The 22,302-nt window shown below is 36.2% G+C and overlaps 2 protein-coding genes across 3 annotated transcripts; both read left to right on the plus strand.

The window, feature by feature from the left end:
* The first annotated feature begins 8,215 nt into the window (after positions 1-8,215).
* LOC107796502 (actin-71-like) lies at positions 8,216-12,864 on the plus strand. Its single transcript, XM_016619289.2, has 5 exons — positions 8,216-8,638; positions 9,724-9,786; positions 9,909-10,302; positions 11,255-11,868; positions 12,529-12,864. Exons 2-5 carry the CDS (start codon positions 9,727-9,729, stop codon positions 12,592-12,594), a joined length of 1,134 nt encoding a protein of 377 aa, XP_016474775.1. The 5' UTR covers positions 8,216-8,638; positions 9,724-9,726; the 3' UTR covers positions 12,595-12,864.
* A 2,539-nt stretch (positions 12,865-15,403) lies between these two features.
* LOC107796503 (dol-P-Glc:Glc(2)Man(9)GlcNAc(2)-PP-Dol alpha-1,2-glucosyltransferase-like) lies at positions 15,404-22,302 on the plus strand. Of its 2 annotated transcripts, none has more exons than XM_016619290.2 (8): positions 15,404-15,629; positions 15,745-15,833; positions 18,116-18,449; positions 19,026-19,296; positions 20,538-20,675; positions 20,775-20,982; positions 21,326-21,468; positions 21,638-22,302. In XM_016619290.2, the coding sequence occupies exons 1-8, from the start codon at positions 15,540-15,542 to the stop codon at positions 21,895-21,897; spliced, it is 1,533 nt and encodes a 510-aa protein (XP_016474776.1). In that variant the 5' UTR covers positions 15,404-15,539; the 3' UTR covers positions 21,898-22,302. The 2 variants fall into 2 exon arrangements, with proteins under 2 accessions (XP_016474776.1, XP_016474777.1); XM_016619291.2 differs by having other exon boundaries at positions 15,417-15,629; positions 18,157-18,449.

A 22,302-nucleotide genomic window follows, 5' to 3' on the forward strand; every position in this document is an offset into this window, starting at 1 on the left:
CTTGTCTTTCTTCTTGCATATATTCTATAGAAGTTTGCAAATAGCTTCTCAATTCCATGTTCCTACATCAAGCAAGTTCTAGCCACCTGCTGCCCAAGGACAACACAATCTATCCCAAGCCAGTAATGCTTTCTTAGTTACTTTCACCCCTCCAGTCTATAGAAATCTTCTACACACAGTCTCGATTAGTTGGATCAGCTTCTTTGGCAACATAAACACCTGAGACCAAAACACTTAAATGGAGAATAAGACACTTTTGATAAGTTGTATTCTTTATGCATACGATAAAAATCTTGAAGTCCAAGATTGTATTCTCCCTAGAATCTTCTCAATGAGAGGTTGGCATTGTACCAGTGATAGTCTTTTAGTGCTCATGGGCACTCCTAAATATCTAACTGGTAGAGTCCCTTTTGAGAAGCCTGGAGCTTGCAATATTTCCTGTTGTATGTCAATACTGACTCCTCCAAAAAGATAGAGCTTTTGTCAGTATTAGCAACTAGTCTTGAGGCTTTAGAGAACTCCTGAAAGCAGTAATATAATAATTACACAGAGATAGTATCACCCCTATAGAAGAGCAATAAGTCATCGACAAAGCTGAGCTGAACTATGTTCACTTTGGCACACTTGGGTGGTAGTGAAGTTAGGATTTCTCTTTAGTGTCTTTAGAAGCCTGGTCAAATACTTCATATCGAATACAAATAGATAAGGAGTCAAGGGGTCTCCCTGCCTCAATCTTTTCTTAGCAGGGAATGGAGCTGTAGGTTGCCCATTAATGATGATGGAATATGAGCAAGATATCATTGTCACGACCCCAGTTTCCCTACGTAGGATGTCGTGACGGCACTTAGTCTCTTCGACTAGGTAAGCCAAACACTTAATAAATAAATTGACAGAAATTAACCAACATGACTATTAAGCAGAAACCAGATATTTCTAAATGAACTCAATATTTACAACATGAAATAACATCCCAAAACTGGTAGTACAAGTCATAAGCTCTACTGAGTTTGCTAGAAAATCCCTAAATGTAACTGTTCGGAATGGAATTAAACAGTACAACGAAAATATCAGAAGGTGACTCTGAGGCCTGTGAACGTGACGGCGGGTTTACCTTGATTCTCTACAGCTCGACTAGCCAGCTAAGAATCAACAACAACCATGGCACCTGGATCTACACAAAAATGTACAGAAGCGTAGTATGAGTACACCACAGTGGTACCCAGTAAGTATTAAGACCAACCTCGGTGGAATAGTGACGAGAGACAGTCAAGACACCTACCGGACTAAACAACCTGAACAAGCATGTAGATGAACTGACAGAGAAACAATATTAATATAAAGTTAAGCAGGATAAGGAATACAAAACAATACTTGAAATGATATACTAGTAATAACAATATTCAACAGGAAGCTGTCAGGTAATAATGTTGTAAAGTAACTGATCACAGTCTAAGCCCGGGGAAACCAAATAAAGAGAAAACCAGCAACAACTCAATAAGAATAACCTCTTTCATACCAGATTTGTTCAAGCATTTTCACGAGATACCGAACCTCATAATCACAGCTCACGGGTCCCAATTCATGAATTTTAATCACTTGGCATCTTGTGCCCACATTACAACTCATAAGCGCATGGACGACTCACATGCCAATAGAACAATCCTCACGCAGAAGGCAAGAAGACAAGAGTACATATAATGGTTAATGTTGTCAGGATTCACCTTTTAAAATCGATATGGGTGATTTAACTACGTGTATGCATATGCAAGTGTTCTACCATAATTCCAGTCAACAAATAAGAGTAGCGTCAATGAATGGAACAAAAGAAATGATCACCACGAAATATACAATGTAGCAAAAGCAGCAGTGAAGTTTGAAGGAGCGACCAGCATAACAAGATTAGCTACATAGAACTGAGCAAATAGTGCAACACGGAGGAAAATAATTAATAGTATGCTAAGTAAAACAACAATAAAAAACAAGTTCACAAAAAAGGGGAAATGAATAAATCGTAACCATGTATAGCCTTTATGAATGAATCACAAAGTGAGGTACCGCCTCGTAGTCTCAAATCGTAAAATGAATCACAACTTTCCTTATATCACCGCGGGAGCCTTTATATTTAGTTTTAAAAATTATTTTTCCCGAAATAGCATCCCGCATTTTAGCCCACTTTAGTACACTGCATGGCTTCTACTAGTTCCCCTACTAGCCACGCGTTTCAAGCCCACCTTATCTCACTGCATACGTTTCAACACCTAGACCTTATACCACCGCATGCGTATCAATAATAACAATAGCACGGCAAAAACCTCGTGCAATACAATAACAACGGCACGGCAGAAACCTCGTGCAACACAATAACAACCGCACGACAGAAACCTCGTGCAACACAATAACAACCGCACGGCAGAAATCTCATGCAAACACAATAACAACCGCATGGCAGAAACCTCGTGCAAACACAAACAATTTTCTCAACAAAACATGTATGACAAAAACATAACAACTCAAATAAATGACTTTCACAATATGTGCCCACATGACACAACATTTCCTCAAAACAGTTTCAATATCACAACCATGTATAGCCCTCAGCTCAACAAAACTGAATATAACAACGAAAACAACATCAACAATAACACGAGAATACGACAAGTAAATCAACACAAGAATTTCAGAACACAAAGAAACGAAAGAACGAACTCATAGAGAAAGACACAACAGGGAAATAATAGTCTCAACAAGAATAGTTCAACAAGGGAGAGGTAATGTGTAACAATAATTCCAAAGTGCAATTCGACAACAAGAGAGATAACGTGAATCAATGACCCCAAATAAGAATACGTCAACAATGAAGGGGTAACAAACTTCCATTAAGGCTAAGCAATTACGGAAGAGATAATAATGATTTCAATTAAAGTTAAGCAATTACGAAAAGATAGCATGACGATAAAAGAGGCAACCACTTCAGTTAAGGCACATAAGAGTTTAATCGGCAATAAGGGTAGAACATGAAGCAATTAATTTCAATTAAGGGTGAATTTAGTAAATGGGGGATTTAACATGACAAACAACCTCATATCTAATGAACATAAGAACCTAAGAGCCCTAAACGGCCAAATTTCCACAAATAAGCCCGAGCACGTACTCGTCACCTCGCGTACACGGTCTTCACATGACATAATTAGCATAAATGACTCAAATCCTAAGGAGTAGTTCCCCCACACAAAGTTAGACAAGATACTTACCTCAAAGAAGCTAGACCGATACTTTAAAATGACCTTCTCGAGAGAAACAATCTACGGAAGGCTAAAATCTAGCCAAAATAACTTCAAATCATAAATAAAACTCATAAGAAATAATTATGGATAATAAAACTTCAATCTTGAACAAGAACTAAAAGTTAACCCAAAAGTCAAACCCCCGGGCCCGCGTCTCAGAACCTAATCAAAATTATAAAATTTGAATACCCATTCGATAACGAGTCCAACCATACAAGAAATACCAAATTCCGATATCAATTCGTCCTTCAAATCATCATTTTACATTTTGAAAGATTTCTTCAAAAATCCTCATCTTTTCTCAACTCCAAAACACTAATTTAATGATAAAAATAAAGATGAAATCATGAAGTATAATCAAATCCGGATAAGGAGCACTTACCCCAAACCAACACGTGAAAATCCCATCCAAAATCGCCCAAATCCGAGCTCTATAACTCAAAAAGTGATAAAATATCAAAAACCCTCGAAATAGAGTACTTTATGTTCTGCCCAGTGATTCCTCTTACGCGATTGCGGAACAATCCTCGCGATCGCGAAGAACAAATTGTTGCCCAGTGAAAATAAAGCTTCGCGTTCGCGGCAGAAACCACGCGAACGCGATGAACAATGACTAGAGTCTTCGTGAACGCGTGTAGACAAACGCGAACGCGGTGAGTAAAAGTCCACCAGCTCCCAGCTCCACTATGCGAACGCGAGCAGATAGGTGCGAACGCGAATAATAGACAGCCAAAGCATCGTGAACGCATTCCCAAGATCGCGTCCGCGATGAACAAAATTGTTGAGCTCCCCAAAAACCTTTCGCGGTCGCATCATTATCTTCGCGATCGCGAAGAACAGCAGGCACACCAGCAACCAGCAGTCCAAAAACATAGAGAAATAACCCGTAGCCCATCTGAAACACACCTGAGGCCCCCGGGGACCCCATCGAAACATACCAACAAGTTTCGTAACATAACGCGGACCTGATTGAGGCCTCAAATCACATCAAATAACATCAAAACTACGAATCACACCTCAAATCGAACTTAATGAACTTTCAACTTCTAAAACTCACGCCGAAATATATCAAATCAACCCAAAATGACGTCAAATTTTTCATGCAAGTTTCGAATGACACAACCGAGCTATACCAACTCCCGAAATCAAATTTTGGACCCGATACCAATAAAGTCAACTCCCGGTCAAACCTCTCAACCTTTCAAACCTTCAACTTTCTAATTTTTGCCAAAATATGCTGAAACCTTCTAAAAATATCCAAATGCAAATTCGGACATACGTCCAAGTCCAAAATTACCATCCGAACCTAACGGAACCATTAAAACTACGATATGGGGTCAAACACACAAAAAACAAATTTGGTCAACTCTTTTAACTTAACGCTTCAACAATGAAATTCATTCTTCCAAACTAATTTCGAATCACCCGAAAACCGAAACCGATGGTACACACAAGTCATAATACACTAGGTGAAGCCACTCATGAACTCAAACTACCGAACCGGACGTAATTGCTCAAAACGACCAGTCGAATCGTTACAATTATACACCTCATAATTCATTGCATAAACTTTTCTGGGAGTTGCAGGTTTGTTAGTACCTGTTCCATGTAGCCCATTCAATAGAATCATAAGCCTTATTCATGTCCACTTTCAGCATGCATCTAGGGGATAAATATTTCCTACCATACCCTTTTACTAGCTCAAGGTTAGGGATTGTATTGTCATTATCAGTCTACCAGGTACAAAGGCAGACTTATTCCTATCCATTAGACCATCCATAACTCCCTAAAGTCTGTTTGTTAGAACTTTAGATATTATTTTGTATAGTAATGTACATCGTGATATTAGTCTATACTCAGTGATTCTAGAAGGGTTATTCACCTTAGGCACAAGGGTAACTGTTGTGCAATTGATAGGCTGGTACATGTTTGCACTTGAGATGAACTCCAACACAACATTTGTAAATTTATCACCAATCACATACCAATATCTCTTAAAGAATAATGCATTGAAGCCATTACAACCAGGAGATTTGTTGTGACTAATATCTATCAGGGCATGATATCCTCTCTAGAGACATTTGCCACCAGTTTTAACTGTTGTTCTCTATTCCCTAATGGGCCATCCCTCATCACTACTAGATTAATATCAGGTAGATCTTCAACTGATGAGCCTAATAGCTGCCTGTAGAAACCTATTACTTCATCTTCAATTCCTTGCTTTGTTTGCACCAGCTCCCCATTGCTCCTAATTAGACTTATAATCTAGTTTTGGGTGTACATGCTTTTCATATTTGCAAATAAGTAGTCTATATTAGCATCACCTAACTTCAACCACTATATTCTAGATTTTCGCTTCATAATGCTTTCTTTCACCCCTAGCCATTTCTCCAATTGTGCCTTCATGTCTTTCTCTACTAAGACCATATTCTCAGGTTGCCTAGGGTTCCTCGCTCCTGGATATCATAGAGTTGTTTCCTGCATTGCTTTATTCTGTTATCCACTGCACTGTACTCTGCATTATTTAGATCCTGCATAGCTTGCTTTACCTTTTTCAATCTCTATCATACTTCCTTCATAGTATTCTGTCCATTAGCCCCCCTCATGCTTTACTGACTAGTGTCATGAAGTCTCTGTGATCATCTAGATGATTTAGAAATTTGAATGGTTTAGAAGTTTTATCTTCAATATCTTCAAAGGTGACGCTTAGTGGAGAGTGATTAAAGCAAGCTGGATCCATTACCAATACTTCTAGATGTGGCATGGTCAGCATCCACTAAACATTTACCAAGGCTCTATATATCTTGTTTTAGGTATGCCCATTTGTCCAGGTGAAACTTCTTCCACTAGACTTTATTTCTACCCGCCAAATATCTTCAATGAAGTTTTTAAAGTCCCTTATCTCTATTTATTGCACAAGGTTGCCAATTGGTCAATCCTTTCCTGATCTAATAGCATTATAGTCACCCATTATCAATCATGGACCTTGCTGTACAGTATGTAGATTAGTTAAGTCACTCCATAAGCTTCTTCTATCTTCCAAAGTGTGCAGACCATATACTGTTGTAAGTGTAAACCTCATATTCAATCTCTTGATACTGCAGTATGAATGAATTAGGAATATCTTTCCAAATCCAGACAGTCTACCTCATTTGTATCCTACAATAACCAAATTCTTCCTCTACTACTGTATTCATAGTTTTCTATCCAAGCCCACCCAGGGGTGATTTTCCTGATTATTTGAATGGCCTTCTGCTCTTTTATGTTATGCTCTAGCACGACAATCATATTAACTCTATTACTTCTAATGAACATCTTAACTTCTTTTTGTCTGGGGGTCTTGTTTAATCCCCTAATATTCCATGCAACAAGCTTCATACAGGTATAAAGAGGGGTTGTGAAGGCCCATCCTCTCCTCCGTTACTTCTCTGCCTACTTGTTCCTTCTTCCTTTGCCTTGGTAATGTTAGTTGCAGACCAGATTCTGTCAGGATGTTAAAACCATTTATCATGTTAACTGCATCAGCTGCTTGTCTATCTTTGCTCTTGGCTACTGATTTCCCTATAATTTTTTTCCATGCTTGCTCTTCACCTCCTCTAGCTAGTCTTGCATTTGAACTCTCAAGGTTGTTGCTAGCATTCTTACCTGCAGTAGTTATTGCCACCTCACTTTGGCTATTGTCAGCTATAGGTGCTTGAGCCTCTTTCACATTTGGCACAGCTTTATGCTGCCATTCATGTTTCTGCTTCAAATGCTTAGGTCTAGGCTTATGTCCTAACTGTTTACCTGAATTGCACTTGTGTCCCACTTGTAGGCAAGTATGGCAGAACTCAGGCACCCAATCATACACTACATCCTACATAAACTCCCTTTCATTTGGGTCAGTCACCTTGATAGACCTAGGTAGTTCTTTTATAACATACATCTCAATTAGCACTCTAGCATAGGAAATCCGATCCAGATGAGTGGTACAAGAATCTGCATATAAAGGAGTCCTCAAACCACTACTTATCCTGCTCAATAACTTAGCTCCCCAACAGTTCAGTGGAAGATTATGGTACTTGACCCACACTGGAATGGTCTATAGTACCTCCTTGTTAAAATCAAAGTCTGCATACCACACTTTCATGATAATAGGCCTGTTATTTAGTATATGAGGTGCTGAGTAGAGCACTTCATCTATGTCATCAGTAAAATTGAACTTTACCACAAAGTATCCTTCATTGTCGAAATATACTTTCGGCTTTTACGCAAAGTTCCATGCTGAAGTAATAAATCGTTCCATAGCTCATATAGTTGGAGATCCTCCAACAACATAAAGGATTAAAGCTTGCTTCCATTTCTGCGTGTCCTCCTCCACTTCTTCCTTGCATAGCTCCACAACTACTTCACTATTTATAATAGTTGGTGCAATGAAACTCATATCCATCCCCTTTGCTGCTAGCCGATTCCCCACAAACAAATTTGCCCATTTCTTTTGGTCTGGCTCTTCGTCGACAGTTGTTAATTTGCCATGGGTTTTGCTCGTGGCACCTTTATCCCCAATTTCACCCAATTCTCCAATAATCTGCAAGGGATTACTCTCAATTATCTCAATTTTACTAGAGCTAGGGGTTACATTCTTCGTTTGAGTCCCAGATGCTACCTTCACACTACTAATTACTGTTGAATGAAGCATAACAGAAGGTGTTTTCATACCTTCCTTCGTGGCTGATAATGGCGGTTGTTGTTCCATTGGTTTTTTTCCTGAATCTACGATCTTAGTACTCTGTGTTTCCAAGCTTTGAGTGTTACTGCCAGTCCCCGTGTAATCTATCAGCTGAATCGTGGTTGCATTCCTCTTCGGCCTGCACCTCCCCATTCCTGGCCAGCGTACACTAGCACGAGCACTCTATCGTGCGCTGAGAGAGAAGAGAGTTTAACATTTATCATAGTAACTCACTTATTATCTTATAAGTAATTTGATTGCAATTTTTTATATACAATCAGTATATATAACTCAAACTAATAACAAAATTAATTGCAGAAATCTTATACATAGAAGTGTTAGTTTTTATATATTTTTCTCTTTACTAACCTTAGAAAAATTTATAACGGCCATTGAAATAGGAAAATATTTTTCAAATGCTAATAAAACTAAAATGAAAGAATATAAATTAATCGAGAAATAAGGCAAAAGAATCGAGTCATGAACGCATAAAGCGTATCTCTCGGTTTCTGTTCTTCTGACATCCATCCCCTTATATCTCCTATTCTACACTTCTACATAACGTTGCCTTATTTAATTTCTACGTTGAAACTCTTTCTCACATTCACTTTACGGTTTTTTTGTAAAGAGAAGCTCAGCAGCAAAGGTGAGAATGATTATATTATCTCTTTTACAATTTGCTCTTTTTTTCTTGTTGGATTTTAAGTATGTTTAAGTTCATTTTAAGTTTTGAATTAGAATTTAGTATGTGTATGAACTATAGGTAACTTGAATAGTTGCGCCCCTTTTTTTATTGTTGAAACTAAGGTGACAAAGATGAATATTATTAGAGAATCTGAATATTCTGTTTTTTTGTTCAACTTCCTTCTTCGCCTTCGAATACCCTATGCAGCCTATAATTACAATTTTAGGCTTTTTAAATCAAAGGAAAGGTGAAATTATGATCGATTAAATTTTTCTTTTTACAAGTATTTTGAGTTTTACACATTCATTTTCTTGTGATCATTTTTAGTTTTTCGGTCATTTATGCCAAACAAATTACTGTTCTGGAATAGAAATTTCAGCTCGCATAATTGTGTAAGGATGTGTCTATGAACCGATCATTTACCAAAATAATGAAAAAGAACATGAATAGTTTAGGTTCAAATGGAATTTTGAAAACGAGGTGTAAATTATAAAATTTTATTGGAAATCGGCTTGCAATTTTATGATGCATTGGCTTTATAATTTGGTATAATTATATATACTTCCGCTCGCACACGTGGCGTCTGCTTGACTGAATATTTGTGTCTCATCGTGTTGGGCTAAATAAACTCAAAGATATTCTTAATATGGTATGATATTTGAGCCAAGTTTGGGATTATCATGCTACATGTCCTAATAGTATGGAGTTGAATGAATGTGAATAGAAAAATGTTTACCTGCTAGTTTTTTCTAAGGTTTCACTATTTAGATATATGTTTTTTGGACAAATAATGATTTTCCTCTGGTTTAAAAAAATTATAAAACCAAACTTGAGTTATGAGGTCTGCTTATTTCATTTTTTTCTGAAATGTGTTTGTTGGAATACACTACCTTTGCCATCAATATTTGAATCTTTTGTTTACTAAGCTGCCTAATATATTGGACAAAGCACGCAAATCTTCTGCAGATTGTAAAAGGCTTAATTCATGCTTCGTTAGCCTTGTTTTTCAGTTGGTTATAACTTTTTTACTTGTTTGAAAATTTTAGAAAATGGCCGATGTTGAGGACATTCAACCTCTTGTTTGTGACAATGGAACTGGAATGGTTAAGGTAATAAATTTACTTCCAGTTTTTAGCAGTTTCTTTTAAATTTCTCATTGATCCTAATTTTTAATCACTCTGTGAAATTAGCATGCAATATATGGTTAAAAGAATTTGATATTTTATTGCAGGCTGGATTTGCTGGAGATGATGCACCTAGGGCTGTTTTCCCTAGCATTGTTGGCCGTCCTCGTCACACTGGGGTGATGGTAGGCATGGGACAGAAGGATGCATATGTTGGTGACGAAGCCCAGTCGAAACGTGGTATTCTCACACTGAAGTATCCTATTGAACATGGGATAGTGAGTAACTGGGATGATATGGAAAAGATTTGGCATCATACGTTCTACAATGAACTTCGAGTTGCTCCAGAAGAACATCCTGTTCTGCTTACTGAAGCACCTCTTAACCCGAAGGCTAATCGTGAGAAAATGACTCAGATTATGTTTGAAACATTCAATGCCCCAGCAATGTATGTTGCAATTCAAGCTGTTCTGTCTTTGTATGCTAGTGGACGTACAACTGGTAAGATATTTGCACACTGTAGTTTTGGTTTTGAGTGTAACTGTGTTTTTGTGTCTATAACAAAGGAAATCCATTAAAGCTAGTTTTAGTTATTGATGTAAAATAGTATAATGATAAATCTAGCAGAGCAAATTGAGTTGATATTTTCTTCTAACAATATAATGTGATGACTTTTTTTGTGGAGCATAATATTGTAGATTTCTATCACTACATGTTGTTTCTTTCGCCTTGTTTTCTTTTATCTTGTTCTCCTTACTGCTTGTTGCTGCTGCTCTATTCTTATTTTTCCTTTTGCCGAGGGTCTACTGGAAACAACATCTCTACATTTACTGTAGGGGTAAGGTCTGCGTACTATCTATCCTCCCTAGATCTTACTTGTGAGACTATACTGGGTTTGTTGTTGTTGTTGACTTTTTTGTGGAGCGATTGGCAGTGGCGGATCCAGAATTTTAAAGTCATGGGTGCTCGCCGATAAAAATTCTGAAAACACGAGGAAAAAGAAGTTAAGTTGTGGGTGCTCACTCAATATTTGTCTAAATATTTTTATAATTGCTTATGCAAATTTACTCAATCTCGTCAAAGATAATGGGTGCTTGAGCACCACAATTCACAATGTAAATCCGCTACTGGCGATTGAAGTAGTTGTGTATATGGCTGGGAAATGTTGGACAATATGAGGAAATCCTAGCTGGTTTTTTAAACTTTGTTTGAACTAACAGACCAAATTTTTGGACAACCAACTTTAATAGACCTTAATAAGGGATACCAAGTACTTTTATTGAGTGTACTGGAAAAATTGGTGAATGAAATAGCAGTTATTGTAATTGTGCAAATGGTTCAAATGTTGTGACCTGTGGTGGTTTATTTATCAAATTGTTGTGATGATAAACATGAAATGAATTGCAGTCGAATAGGATTCCTATTCTTGGAAATTTACGTTGTTTTCTTGCAGGTATTGTCCTGGACTCTGGAGATGGTGTCAGCCACACAGTTCCTATTTATGAAGGTTATGCACTTCCTCATGCTATCCTACGTCTCGACCTTGCTGGTCGTGACCTCACTGAGTACATGGCGAAAATTCTCACTGAACGTGGATACTCCTTTACTACCAGTGCTGAGAAGGAAATTGTGAGGGATATGAAGGAGAAGTTGGCTTACCTTGCTCTTGATTTTGAGCAGGAACTGGAGACGTCCAAGACAAGCTCCTCTGTCGAGAAGAACTATGAACTGCCTGATGGACAAGTGATTACTATTGGGGCTGAGCGTTTCCGATGCCCTGAAGTTCTTTACCAGCCTTCCTTGATTGGAATGGAAGCTGCTGGAATTCATGAGACGACGTACAATTCTATAATGAAGTGCGACGTGGATATTAGAAAGGATCTCTATGGGAATATTGTACTCAGTGGTGGATCGACTATGTTTCCTGGCATTGCTGATAGAATGAGCAAGGAGATTACAGCCTTAGCACCAAGTAGCATGAAGATCAAAGTGGTTGCTCCTCCTGAAAGGAAGTATAGTGTCTGGATAGGAGGTTCCATTTTGGCATCCCTCAGCACCTTCCAGCAGGTTACTATTTTCCTTCCTTATTTTTTGGGTTTTAACCATGCGGTTTTCGTAATCCACTTGCTCGACTTATCCAGTTCGCGTTGTAGAAAGCCCACTAAAAGGGAGTGGGGGGGTAGCATTTTCCTTCCTTTTTATTTTTTTATTTTTTTGGGTTTAACCATCCAGTTTCCGAAATAAGCTGGCTCAACTAATCCATATTGCGCCATAGAAAGCCCACTATGGGGGTTAACATTTTTTTTTTTTTGAGTTTCGGTTACTCAACTAATCCAAATCGCGCCGGAGAAGCCCACTATGGGAGGTTAGCATTTTCCTTCTTTTTAAGTTTTTTGGAGTTTAACCACCCAGTTTTCGAAATCTTCTAGCTCGACTAATCCAGATCGCACCGTAGAAAGCCCATTATGGGGAGTTAGCATTTTCTGTCTTTTTTTCTTTTTTTTTTGCTTTTTTGGGTTTAACCATCCGGTTTCCCTCCAAAATTCACTAGCCCGACTAATCCAGATCGCGCCGTAGAAAGCCCACCATGGAAGTTTTATCGCTCCCTACCAAATTGGGGCATTTTCCTTATATTATTATACATATATTCTCCTTTTCAACTGGTTAACCCATTTATCTTTATGTTAATGATAATAATTAACACACTCATCATTCTTTGGATTATAGATGTGGATTGCTAAGGCAGAGTATGATGAGTCTGGCCCCTCCATTGTGCATAGGAAGTGCTTCTAATAATAACAAATGACAAGGCAGTTGAGTCTGGTTCAAGATTTGAGTTTGTGATGATGGCAATGGCCCCTCTTCTTTTGGTTTCATCTCTATATAGCAAAGCTTTTAGGGAGTTATTGATAGTTGGTGTAATTTTTAGTTCTTTATTTTTAATCAATTATACTCAAAAGATCATGTTGCATTTCTATATTTTGTTCTTTTTTTGTAGTACCATTTCGAGAGGACCATATAATAAATTTTACAGTTGAATGAAACTGTTCATTTTTATGCGTATGTTGAAGCGATGAACAAATCTATAATTATAAAGCATCATCAAATTTTAATATGTGATATCGACCTGACTTTATTTCTATATTCTTAACGAAGATATAATAAGAGAAATCAAGAAAAACTATATTGAAGTTTAAGTGGCACTTTGTCCCTCATCCCCAAAGTGTGATAGGAGATTTTAAAATTGACAAAATAAAGACAAAAGCGTACTGAATCCAAGAAGATTTACAACAGCAACCAAAGAACTCAACTGATGTCAAAATGGTTTAGTAAATACTAAAATAAAATTGTACACAGAATGAACTTTTCTTAAGAAAGATGGTTAGGAATAGTAAAGAAAAATTTCACGCAAACATTGACTTAAGAGTTTGGTAGTTGCAAATCCTTTCTACTGAAATGCACGTATCCAGTTCCATCATAAGCTGTCCATTCTCGTACTATTCCTATGTCCATCTAAGCATCCACATCCGGCAAAAAGATCATTAAATAAAAATATATTTCATAAATTAGACATTTCGTTATTGTGACGCAATTATGTTTTGGTATTTACGTTCATGGTAATTTTCTTTCATCTTTAAAAAAAGGACTAAAATTTATATTTCTTCTGATGTTGTTGCATTTAATTCATATTATATTTATTGATCATAAGTAAATATTTCCAAATTGTGTATGTTAATTTTTTTAAGGTTTGCAAAAAATTTCTAATAAGATAAGCATCTCAAGAAAAGTTTACACAAAGTCATACGAGTAACACAAACATTAATTTAACACGAACTGAAACATGTATTATTACTAACTACTATTATAGAAGCGGCTAAGAGAGGAGCTTAAGGGTCGTCCAGTGAATTGACAAAAATACCCTTCGAGTTTCTACTTCGTTATGTCAGCTTCACCAATAATATTTTTGCCCCTGTTTTGCATCTTATTACGTCAATTACCATCACACAATTTGGTAAATAAAGGAAACCTTTGAGGCATTCTCGAGGCCCAAATTGCCAAGCCATGTCTGCTTTAATGGAATATCTATTTGCCCCTGTGTTTGTACATTATTACATTAATTGCCATCACATATTGATGTAAATAGGTGAAAGTTTGAGGCATTTTCAAGGCCCAAACCACGTGGAACGACTTTTGCTTATTTGTTTTAAACTTCTACCTTGATTTTGGTGGGCCCACTAAATTCTTATTGCTTTACTTATTAGACTCCACTACTACTGAAGTGATGATATCATTGTATGTACGTGGTACAATACTCTATTTTTCACCTCTTACAAGTTATATTTTATAGTTTTATTTTATGTAACTTTTGAATATTTATGTACTTTGATAATATCCTTTATTTGTTACTATATATTTTTTATCAATCAAATTTTATTTGGGGATGAGAGGAGCTTTGTATAATTACATCGCAAGATATATTATAAGATAGTTCAAAATATAAAAAATGAAATATCAAATAAAAATGGTAGAGAAAACTAAAGTTAATAAAATTTTAAAAAAAATTAAATAATCCAACAATTTACATTCCTAAATGTAAAGTAAAAGTTCTATATTTTTCTAAATATATAATGTTTAAAAGTTTGTAATCAATTTTTTGTTTTAATATTTTTGGAAGTGTGTAAACATTTTTTTCTCTTAATTTCTTATTTGATTTTAAAATAAGAACAAGGAGAATATTAACTATTATAACCAAGCCACAAATTATTTACATAAGGCTAATTCTTAAATGATATTGCACCATCTCAAATCAAAACGTTAAGTTACTTTTATTAATCATTACTCAAGCCATTCCCATTTAGAAAAAAAAACACTAACTCCAATTTAGTTTAAATATTAGTGGTAAATTAATTATATTTTTATATCTTCTGTGAATTTTGCATTCCTTTTGACAAAGAGAAATTGAGGTTAATATCATGGGATCCAATTAGAACTCGTGGTATTACTGTCCAAAGGCTAATATCTTTATCGTTTGCATTTTATGATTATTTTTCCTTCTGTTAAAAAAAGAAATATTATTTTATTTAATATTATTAACTAATCAAATGTCAACGAAGAAAAATTCAAGCTCCTTGGTTATTCATAAGGATGAAATAAATTGGGACAATTTTTTGTTGATTTATTAATGAGCTAATAATAATCGAATAATAATTACTGAATTTCTTTAATTATGGATGCCATCTACACTTTTGTTTGTGAAATTCAGTGCTTGTATGCACTTGGAACAATTTCTATTACTAATCCATCCAATATATATTGTATTTATTTATTCTTCGACCAATATACATATTTTAATTAGTTAAATACTTAAATATTTTATAAATTTTCCCTTAAATACTTGAAAGATTATTTAAAAATGTTCGAACACCTCAAAATAATTTTAGATTTTCAATATTGGGTGCTTGCGCAACACGGGCTTTACCTCCTCTAGTAGTTAATACAGAAGAATAAAATATATCATCTTCCATAACAAAATTATAAAAGGCGTTTTTTTTTTTTTTTTTTTTTTTACTATTATGCCAAATATAAGGGTTGATTTCACACTTGGTTGAAACTTGGAGACCCAAAGGAGAGAAATTTGAGAGAAAACTTGAAACGTCGTCGTTTGAATCTGCCTGCAGCAGCTCAGGGATTCCCAATATCTGTATCAGCGAAGACCCATTAACCGGAGTTGGAGCAAAATGGGTAAAATTGCGGTTGTGGCGATTGTAAGTTCATGGGTAGTAGCTATATCGATCCTCGTCAATTGCATTGTGCCTGATCCTTACATGGTATTCTTTCTGTTTTTTTTCCTTCTTTTTAATCAATTTTTCTTCTTTATGAATGTATATTGATTGATTTGATAAATATATAGTGGTGTAAAGTGGATAATGGGTGATTTTTCAGGATGAGATATTTCATATACCTCAAGCGCAACAGTACTGCAAAGGCAATTTCAGAAGTTGGGATCCCATGATCACTACCCCTCCTGGACTGTGAGTATTACCTCGTTTTTCTCATTACTTGAAACCTACAGCTTTGGAGTACATGAAAATAGGGACTTTGCAACTGATATGTGACAGCATTAGCCTAAAAACAACAACAAATCCTGTGGAATCTCACAAGTGTGAAAGTAGAGAGGTTGTAGACCCTCGGCTCAAGAACAGTAAAAAGGAAGCAATAACCAATTAATAGCAACAACAAGGTAAAAGACAGCGGAAGCAAACGGCAAAACATGTAGTAACCAAGATCTAGGGATACGAGAATACAAGAATAGTGCCAACTACCGGTAAGAGTGATGCACCGTGTAATAACAAGGAACTAGGAATAGGAAAATACAAGACTAGTACTAATACTACTGGTAAGACAAGGAGAAACTCCGATTACCTGTCAACCCATAACCCTATTCTCGACCTCCACACTTTCCTGTCGAGGGTCATGTACTCTGACACCATTAGCCTTGTGCAGTCAATTTTGTCTTCTGCAAGACGAATAAATTTATGAATAGTTAGGAATATGTTTAAATGACTACTAGCAGCGAGTTTCTCTTCATATAGTTTCTTGATTCGTTTGGGCGTTAAATTATGCCATAGGCAGATCCAGGATCTAAAATTTATGGGTTTCTATAGTGACCTCAAGTTAATACCACATTAGTAACTAGGTTCAACATCTTGACAAGCTACTGGGTTCACATGAACTCGTAACCAACACTGTAGATGCGGCCCTGGAAATAGCAATATATGTGTTCTTCTTAGGGAGAAAACCAAGCATGTCTGCTTGGAAATAGGAATTGTACATGCTATGCTCTCCTACAGATTACGAATCTTGGAAATAGGAAATAGGAAATAGGAATTTTACATGCTTTGTGTATCTACAGATTACGAGTCTTTTCCCTTTTATTTGATTGCAAATTGTATATTGTTTTTCTTCCAAAGTATAGCTTCACCTTGTTGATGGTCTTAATTTAGCAAGTGGTTTCTTCATAATAGGAGTTGTTGGTACCAGTCTTACATTCTTTCTCCACCAATTATCTTGAAAAAGTGGGTTAAAGGAAGAGTCTATGCAAAGAGTAATATGGAGGCAACATATTGCACTAATTCAGTGATAACCGAAATGTCAAGCATTTTTTGTTACAATTTTTTGATATTGCAAAACCAACTTTATGCACATACTAGTATACTACTATTGTCTTCTGTTTTTAGCATGCAGACATTAGCGTAAAACATACAAAATGGAATTAAAGGACACATATTGGCGATACTAATTAGTTGAGATTAGGGCTTATAATGTTGGTATATTTACATTAAATCTAGTGTTTGCTATGAGTGATTTCAATTTGTTTAAAGATTTGAAGTAGAAAATGTAAAGGACCTGTAGTGTTAGAGAACTCCAAATTATTTGCTAATACGCTACTTCATGTATATATTCTAATATACAAATTCAATAATTTTGGGTGCAAGAATCTAAAAGTTGCTTCATGTGCAAGTATTCAAAATATCTACTCCTCCCATCTGATGTTACGTGAAGGTGTTTGATTGGACGCAGAGTTTAAGAAATAAGTAGTGGCTTTTGAAACTTGTAGTTTAGACATGCCGTGACATTTTTGTGGCTAATTATAAAATTGTGTCATTAAGGGTAAAATGGGGATTCTAAGATTAAGTTGTTTCCAAAAAGAGAAAGGTGTTATTTTTGGGGACAAATTAAAAAGGAAAGAATGTCACATAAATTAGGCGGGAGGGAGTGACGTAAGATCGAACAAGATAACTGAAAAAGCAATTACTAAAGGTTATGGCACTTAGTTCTCTCTGTACTATGTAGTATATACTATCTTTCTCTCAGGCTCTCAATTTTATGTTAATGGCCATGTAAAATAGGTTTATTGCGGCGGTTTGAGGTCATGAATTTGGGTTTGGGATGAGAAGTTTGAGGCTGATTCCATGGCTCGAACCCGTGACCTATAGATCTTTGGTGCAATGAGGTTCTTTGACGTGACTAGATTTCAGCTAAATGCTATAGAGACATTATCAAATGATACGAAGAATTCTCTCAGATTTGTCTCTGTTGTTTGTCAAAGAGAAAAAAGGAATAGAGATAACAGAAAAAGGATGTAAAGAACAGAACAAGAAATAAAAGGACGGAGCTAGTATCACATATCATGTGCCATGACCTTGATCCATAGATATGAAAAGAAATATTCTTTAAGATGATTCAGTTGAAAACAGCACTTTAGATCTAACTGATAAGGGAATTTGATGCAGATAATTTAAAATTTTTGCAGGTATATTGTTTCACTTGCCCATGTTGCTTCTTTGTTTCCAGGGCTGTTCTATATGAAAATAGGTGCTTCATTTTCAGATGCTTGTTCCTCTTCTCTCCTACGCTCCAGCAATGGCGTATTGGCTGTATTTTGCAGCATTCTGGTTTACAACATACTTACCCACCTCAGGCCTTCCCTTAGTGACAGAAAAGTAACTCTTCGGACAGTTGTCCTAGCGTTGTATCCCCTTCACTGGTTCTTCAGTTTTCTTTATTATACAGATGTAGCATCACTAACTGCTGTCCTGGCATCATATTTTATGAGTCTCAAGAAGAATTATTTCTTGAGTTCCCTGGTAAGAGGATCAACTCAATCCCATTTAATTCTTTCTAGTCGATAATAACATGGAGCAAAGTTAGAAATTGACTTTTAATCAAACTCTTTATAGCTTACTCCTCGTATGGAATTGTATTCTTCTGTATGACTTTTGTGATTAATATCAGTCGAAACCTTTTAAAGATTTTTTCTCCAATAATTTATATGCACTTTAGTTATTCATGCACCAAAAACATGTTCCAAGGATATTTATGATTTTAACATCTGACAAGTTGCTGATTACTGGAAACCACACATTAGCCTACAGTGTGCTTTGGCGTTGTATAATGTTTTCTCTCCACTTGAATGTATTAATAATAACTATACTCAATACCCCCCCCCCCCCCCAAAAAAAAAGAAAAAATAATAATAAAGAGACAAAGAAAAGAAACAATAGTTAACTGCATAACAAAAATTTCTTCCTCTCAAGCCTGACCACCTTCCTGGAGTAGATCTTTTTAGCCTCTTTAGATAGTTCCATTTGATGATCAAAAACTGAATTTGGCCATACTTTTTTTCTAAGTGAAAAGTTAACCCTGTGTTCATATATCTGAAGGTTGGGGCTCTGGCTGTGCTGATACGGCAAACAAATATCATATGGGTCCTTTTTATATCATGCACGGGGGTTTTAGACTATATTCTAACTCAGCAGAAAGATAGTGCTGTATTGGCTGAATCTCGTCCATCACAAGGTAAAGATGCTTTCTCAGTTTGGAATCAAGGTGTCGGAACAGGCTCTAACTTGAGAAAGCGCAGAATCGGTAATCAGGCAGCTACATTCAACTCTTCTGTCCACCAAACGGTTGCTTCCACAAAGCCTTCCTCAGGTTCTCTTATCTCATCTTGTTTTGAGTTTTTTCATCTGCATTTATGTGGTGTTAGGACACATAATAGCATCTATTGATTTTTATATCTATCCAATTATCTTCTTTTTGACAAGTAATTTCTGTTCAGTTATCTAAAGTACATCGGGTAAAATAATTACAATCAAACACTGTTGTGGAATACATCAAGTTCAATTGTACAAGCTGTCAAGTGTTTCTTATGAGGTGAAATATCCAAACGGTTTACGTGTGAACCTGCATGGTGAATGCAATTCATCTGTTTTGGGGAAAAACTCTGGTGACCATGGAAGATAAAAGGAGAAAAGATGTTCCACTTCTTGTGTCCTACATAGAGATACTTTTGGTTGTGCTTTTTTCATTATCTTCTTTTTAACTGTTAGAGCACCTCAACTTCACATTAGAGAAGTGGGCGGGGGAGGAAAAGGAACTTTTATTACTTGAAATAGTTATAAGTGTTTTCCTTAGTAATATGCTTCTCTTTGTTTGTTAGGTAATAGTACTACTTAGCAAGAGAAACTTGAGATTTTGATCCCAGCAACATCTGCATGTGGTCTTTGTGGTTCTTGACAAAACACACCTAACCCTCAATAAATGAATTTCAGGCTTTTGAGATCCCTCCATAAATTAATTCTTACAAACCTAATGTGTTGCTAATACATGAGCAATGTGAGTATTACATGTTCTGGTAAGTGTTTTATTTTATTCTTCATATTTTCAGAGTAAATCTCTTTTTTTTCTTGGGCATGTTTTTCATCCTTCTCATTTTTGCAATTTCATGTTCTCTATCAAAATTGCTTTGTTAGTATATCAGGTTTAGTAGCCAAACTTCCTTTGACTTGAGAGGATCTATTAGGAGGGATCAAATACAAAATTAGATAGTTCGAAAGAGCGTTCCTTGCTGCAAACATTCTTACAAGAAGTGTCATGTGGAAAACTTACTTCACATGTTTGAGGCAACCTTCAAATGTAACCAGAGTGCCTAGCATGTTCACGAACACATTGGCAACAAATTCGCCCATTGTGTTTAAGCATGGTTCGAACATGTAAGCTTTTCTTGTCAGATGGCATGGTACAAACACGTAAGCTCCTGTGGGCTCATTGCATAGTTATCCTTCCTTGCATGTTAGTTTGCAATGTGATTTTGGTTCCTTTTGTTTATGCAAGTTTATTAGCCAGTATTGTTTATGTTACATTATTGTACATGAGAATATATTCCTTTTCAGATTTCTCCCATGAGGTGCGTGAAATTATCTCAAGACTGTGGCAACTTAAGTTGGAGCTTTTTGCAACTTTTTGGCCTTACTTCATAGTTATGGTCGCTTTCATTACCTTTGTTTGTTGGAATGGGAGTATAGTTCTTGGTACCAACTCTCTCTCTCTCTGAACTTTCATTTCTTTGTTTCTTTATGGTGTCTCTTCCTTTGTTAATCGTGTGTGCACGTGCGTTCTTTACATTCCAGGTGCAAAAGAGGCTCATACAGTTTCTCCACATTTTGCACAATTGATGTATTTTAGCTTGGTATCTGCGCTGTTTATTACTCCCGTGCACTTCACAATTAGGCAAGCTGCAGTGTTGGCTCAGTCCTTCTGGAAGAAAAATAAGCTGGTCAGTTTCTTTCAGTTGTGTACGGTGTTAATCGTTGGGTTCTTCTCAGTGCACTTTTTCAGGTTAGAGGATTGAAAATCTTTGTTAGTTTTCCAAGTTCAGTTCAACTATCCTTGTATTCCTTTTTTTTCTCTCTTTTTATTTATTAATTTTTTTGAGCCATTCATCACTTTCTTGTTCTGCAATCCAAATAAAGTGTTTTTTTTCTTATGTCTTTCTTCTTTATTGCAAGCAAAGATTTATGGGAGTTCACTTCTTAGAGATTTTGGGTGTGTGCATTATTGTTTTTAGTTGATTCTGATTTGATATTAATTGGTTCCTCACAAACTTGAAGGGCAATGGTTTGGATTCAAGTGACCAGGAAATGGTAGTGTGTATTTTGACATAATATTTTGTTGAATGCAGCATTGCCCACCCTTATCTCGTTGCTGACAATCGACACTATCCCTTTTATCTCTGGAGAAAAGTAATCAAATTTCATTGGACAATGAAGTACCTTCTGGTTCCACTGTATGTTTATTCATGGATATCCATCTTCAATATCTTGGGTAAGTAAAATATTCAGTCCTATTTTAAGTTGCATATGTTGTTTCGAATATGCATCCCTAGCTCCTCCTGGGGGTACCTCCGGTTTGTGCAATAGATGTTCAAAGAAGAGAAAATTTTGTATGTAGCTGTGGTTTCTCCTAAGCATATTCCTTCTTCCTCCATTTGCAGCTAAAAGTCAGAGGAAGACATGGGTACTAGTATATTTTTTGGCTACCGCTGCGACATTGATTCCTGCTCCACTTATAGAGTTCAGATATTATACCATTCCATTCTTTTTCTTGATCCTCCATTCTCATGTTGATGATGACAGAAGTTGGCTTCTGATGGGAGTGCTGTATTTTGCCATCAATTTTTTCACTATGTATATGTTCTTGTTCCGACCGTTTTCTTGGGTCCATGAGGGTGGTGTACAGAGATTTATATGGTAGCAAGACAGACACTTTGGAGAACTAAAGTGGTTTATATTTGCTGCACCAGTATTGTGGCTGTAACTGCTGATCCCAATTGGCCAATTTGCTCATTCATCTGGCAAGCATAAAGTTCACAAGGCACCATTACACCTATTCTACTTTTGACATGCAGTTTAGGATCATCTTTGTAACTTTAGGGTATACCATTTCATTGAGAATGATGCTCTAGCTGTGGGCTATCAAATTTTGGTAGATGTTGCCGTTGATATTGTACAATGGCTTTATTAGCATCAGAATGAGTGGTAAAAGGAACTTTATAAAATATGTTTAATCCCGATCAAATCTCTAAATACTAATGAACAAGAGCCAAGTGTGGTAGATTGACTGGCGGTGAAATAAAGTAATTATGATAAATCTTCTGAA

Source organism: Nicotiana tabacum, chromosome 2, assembly GCF_000715075.1.
Source record: "Nicotiana tabacum cultivar K326 chromosome 2, ASM71507v2, whole genome shotgun sequence".
Taxonomy (NCBI): domain Eukaryota; kingdom Viridiplantae; phylum Streptophyta; class Magnoliopsida; order Solanales; family Solanaceae; genus Nicotiana; species Nicotiana tabacum.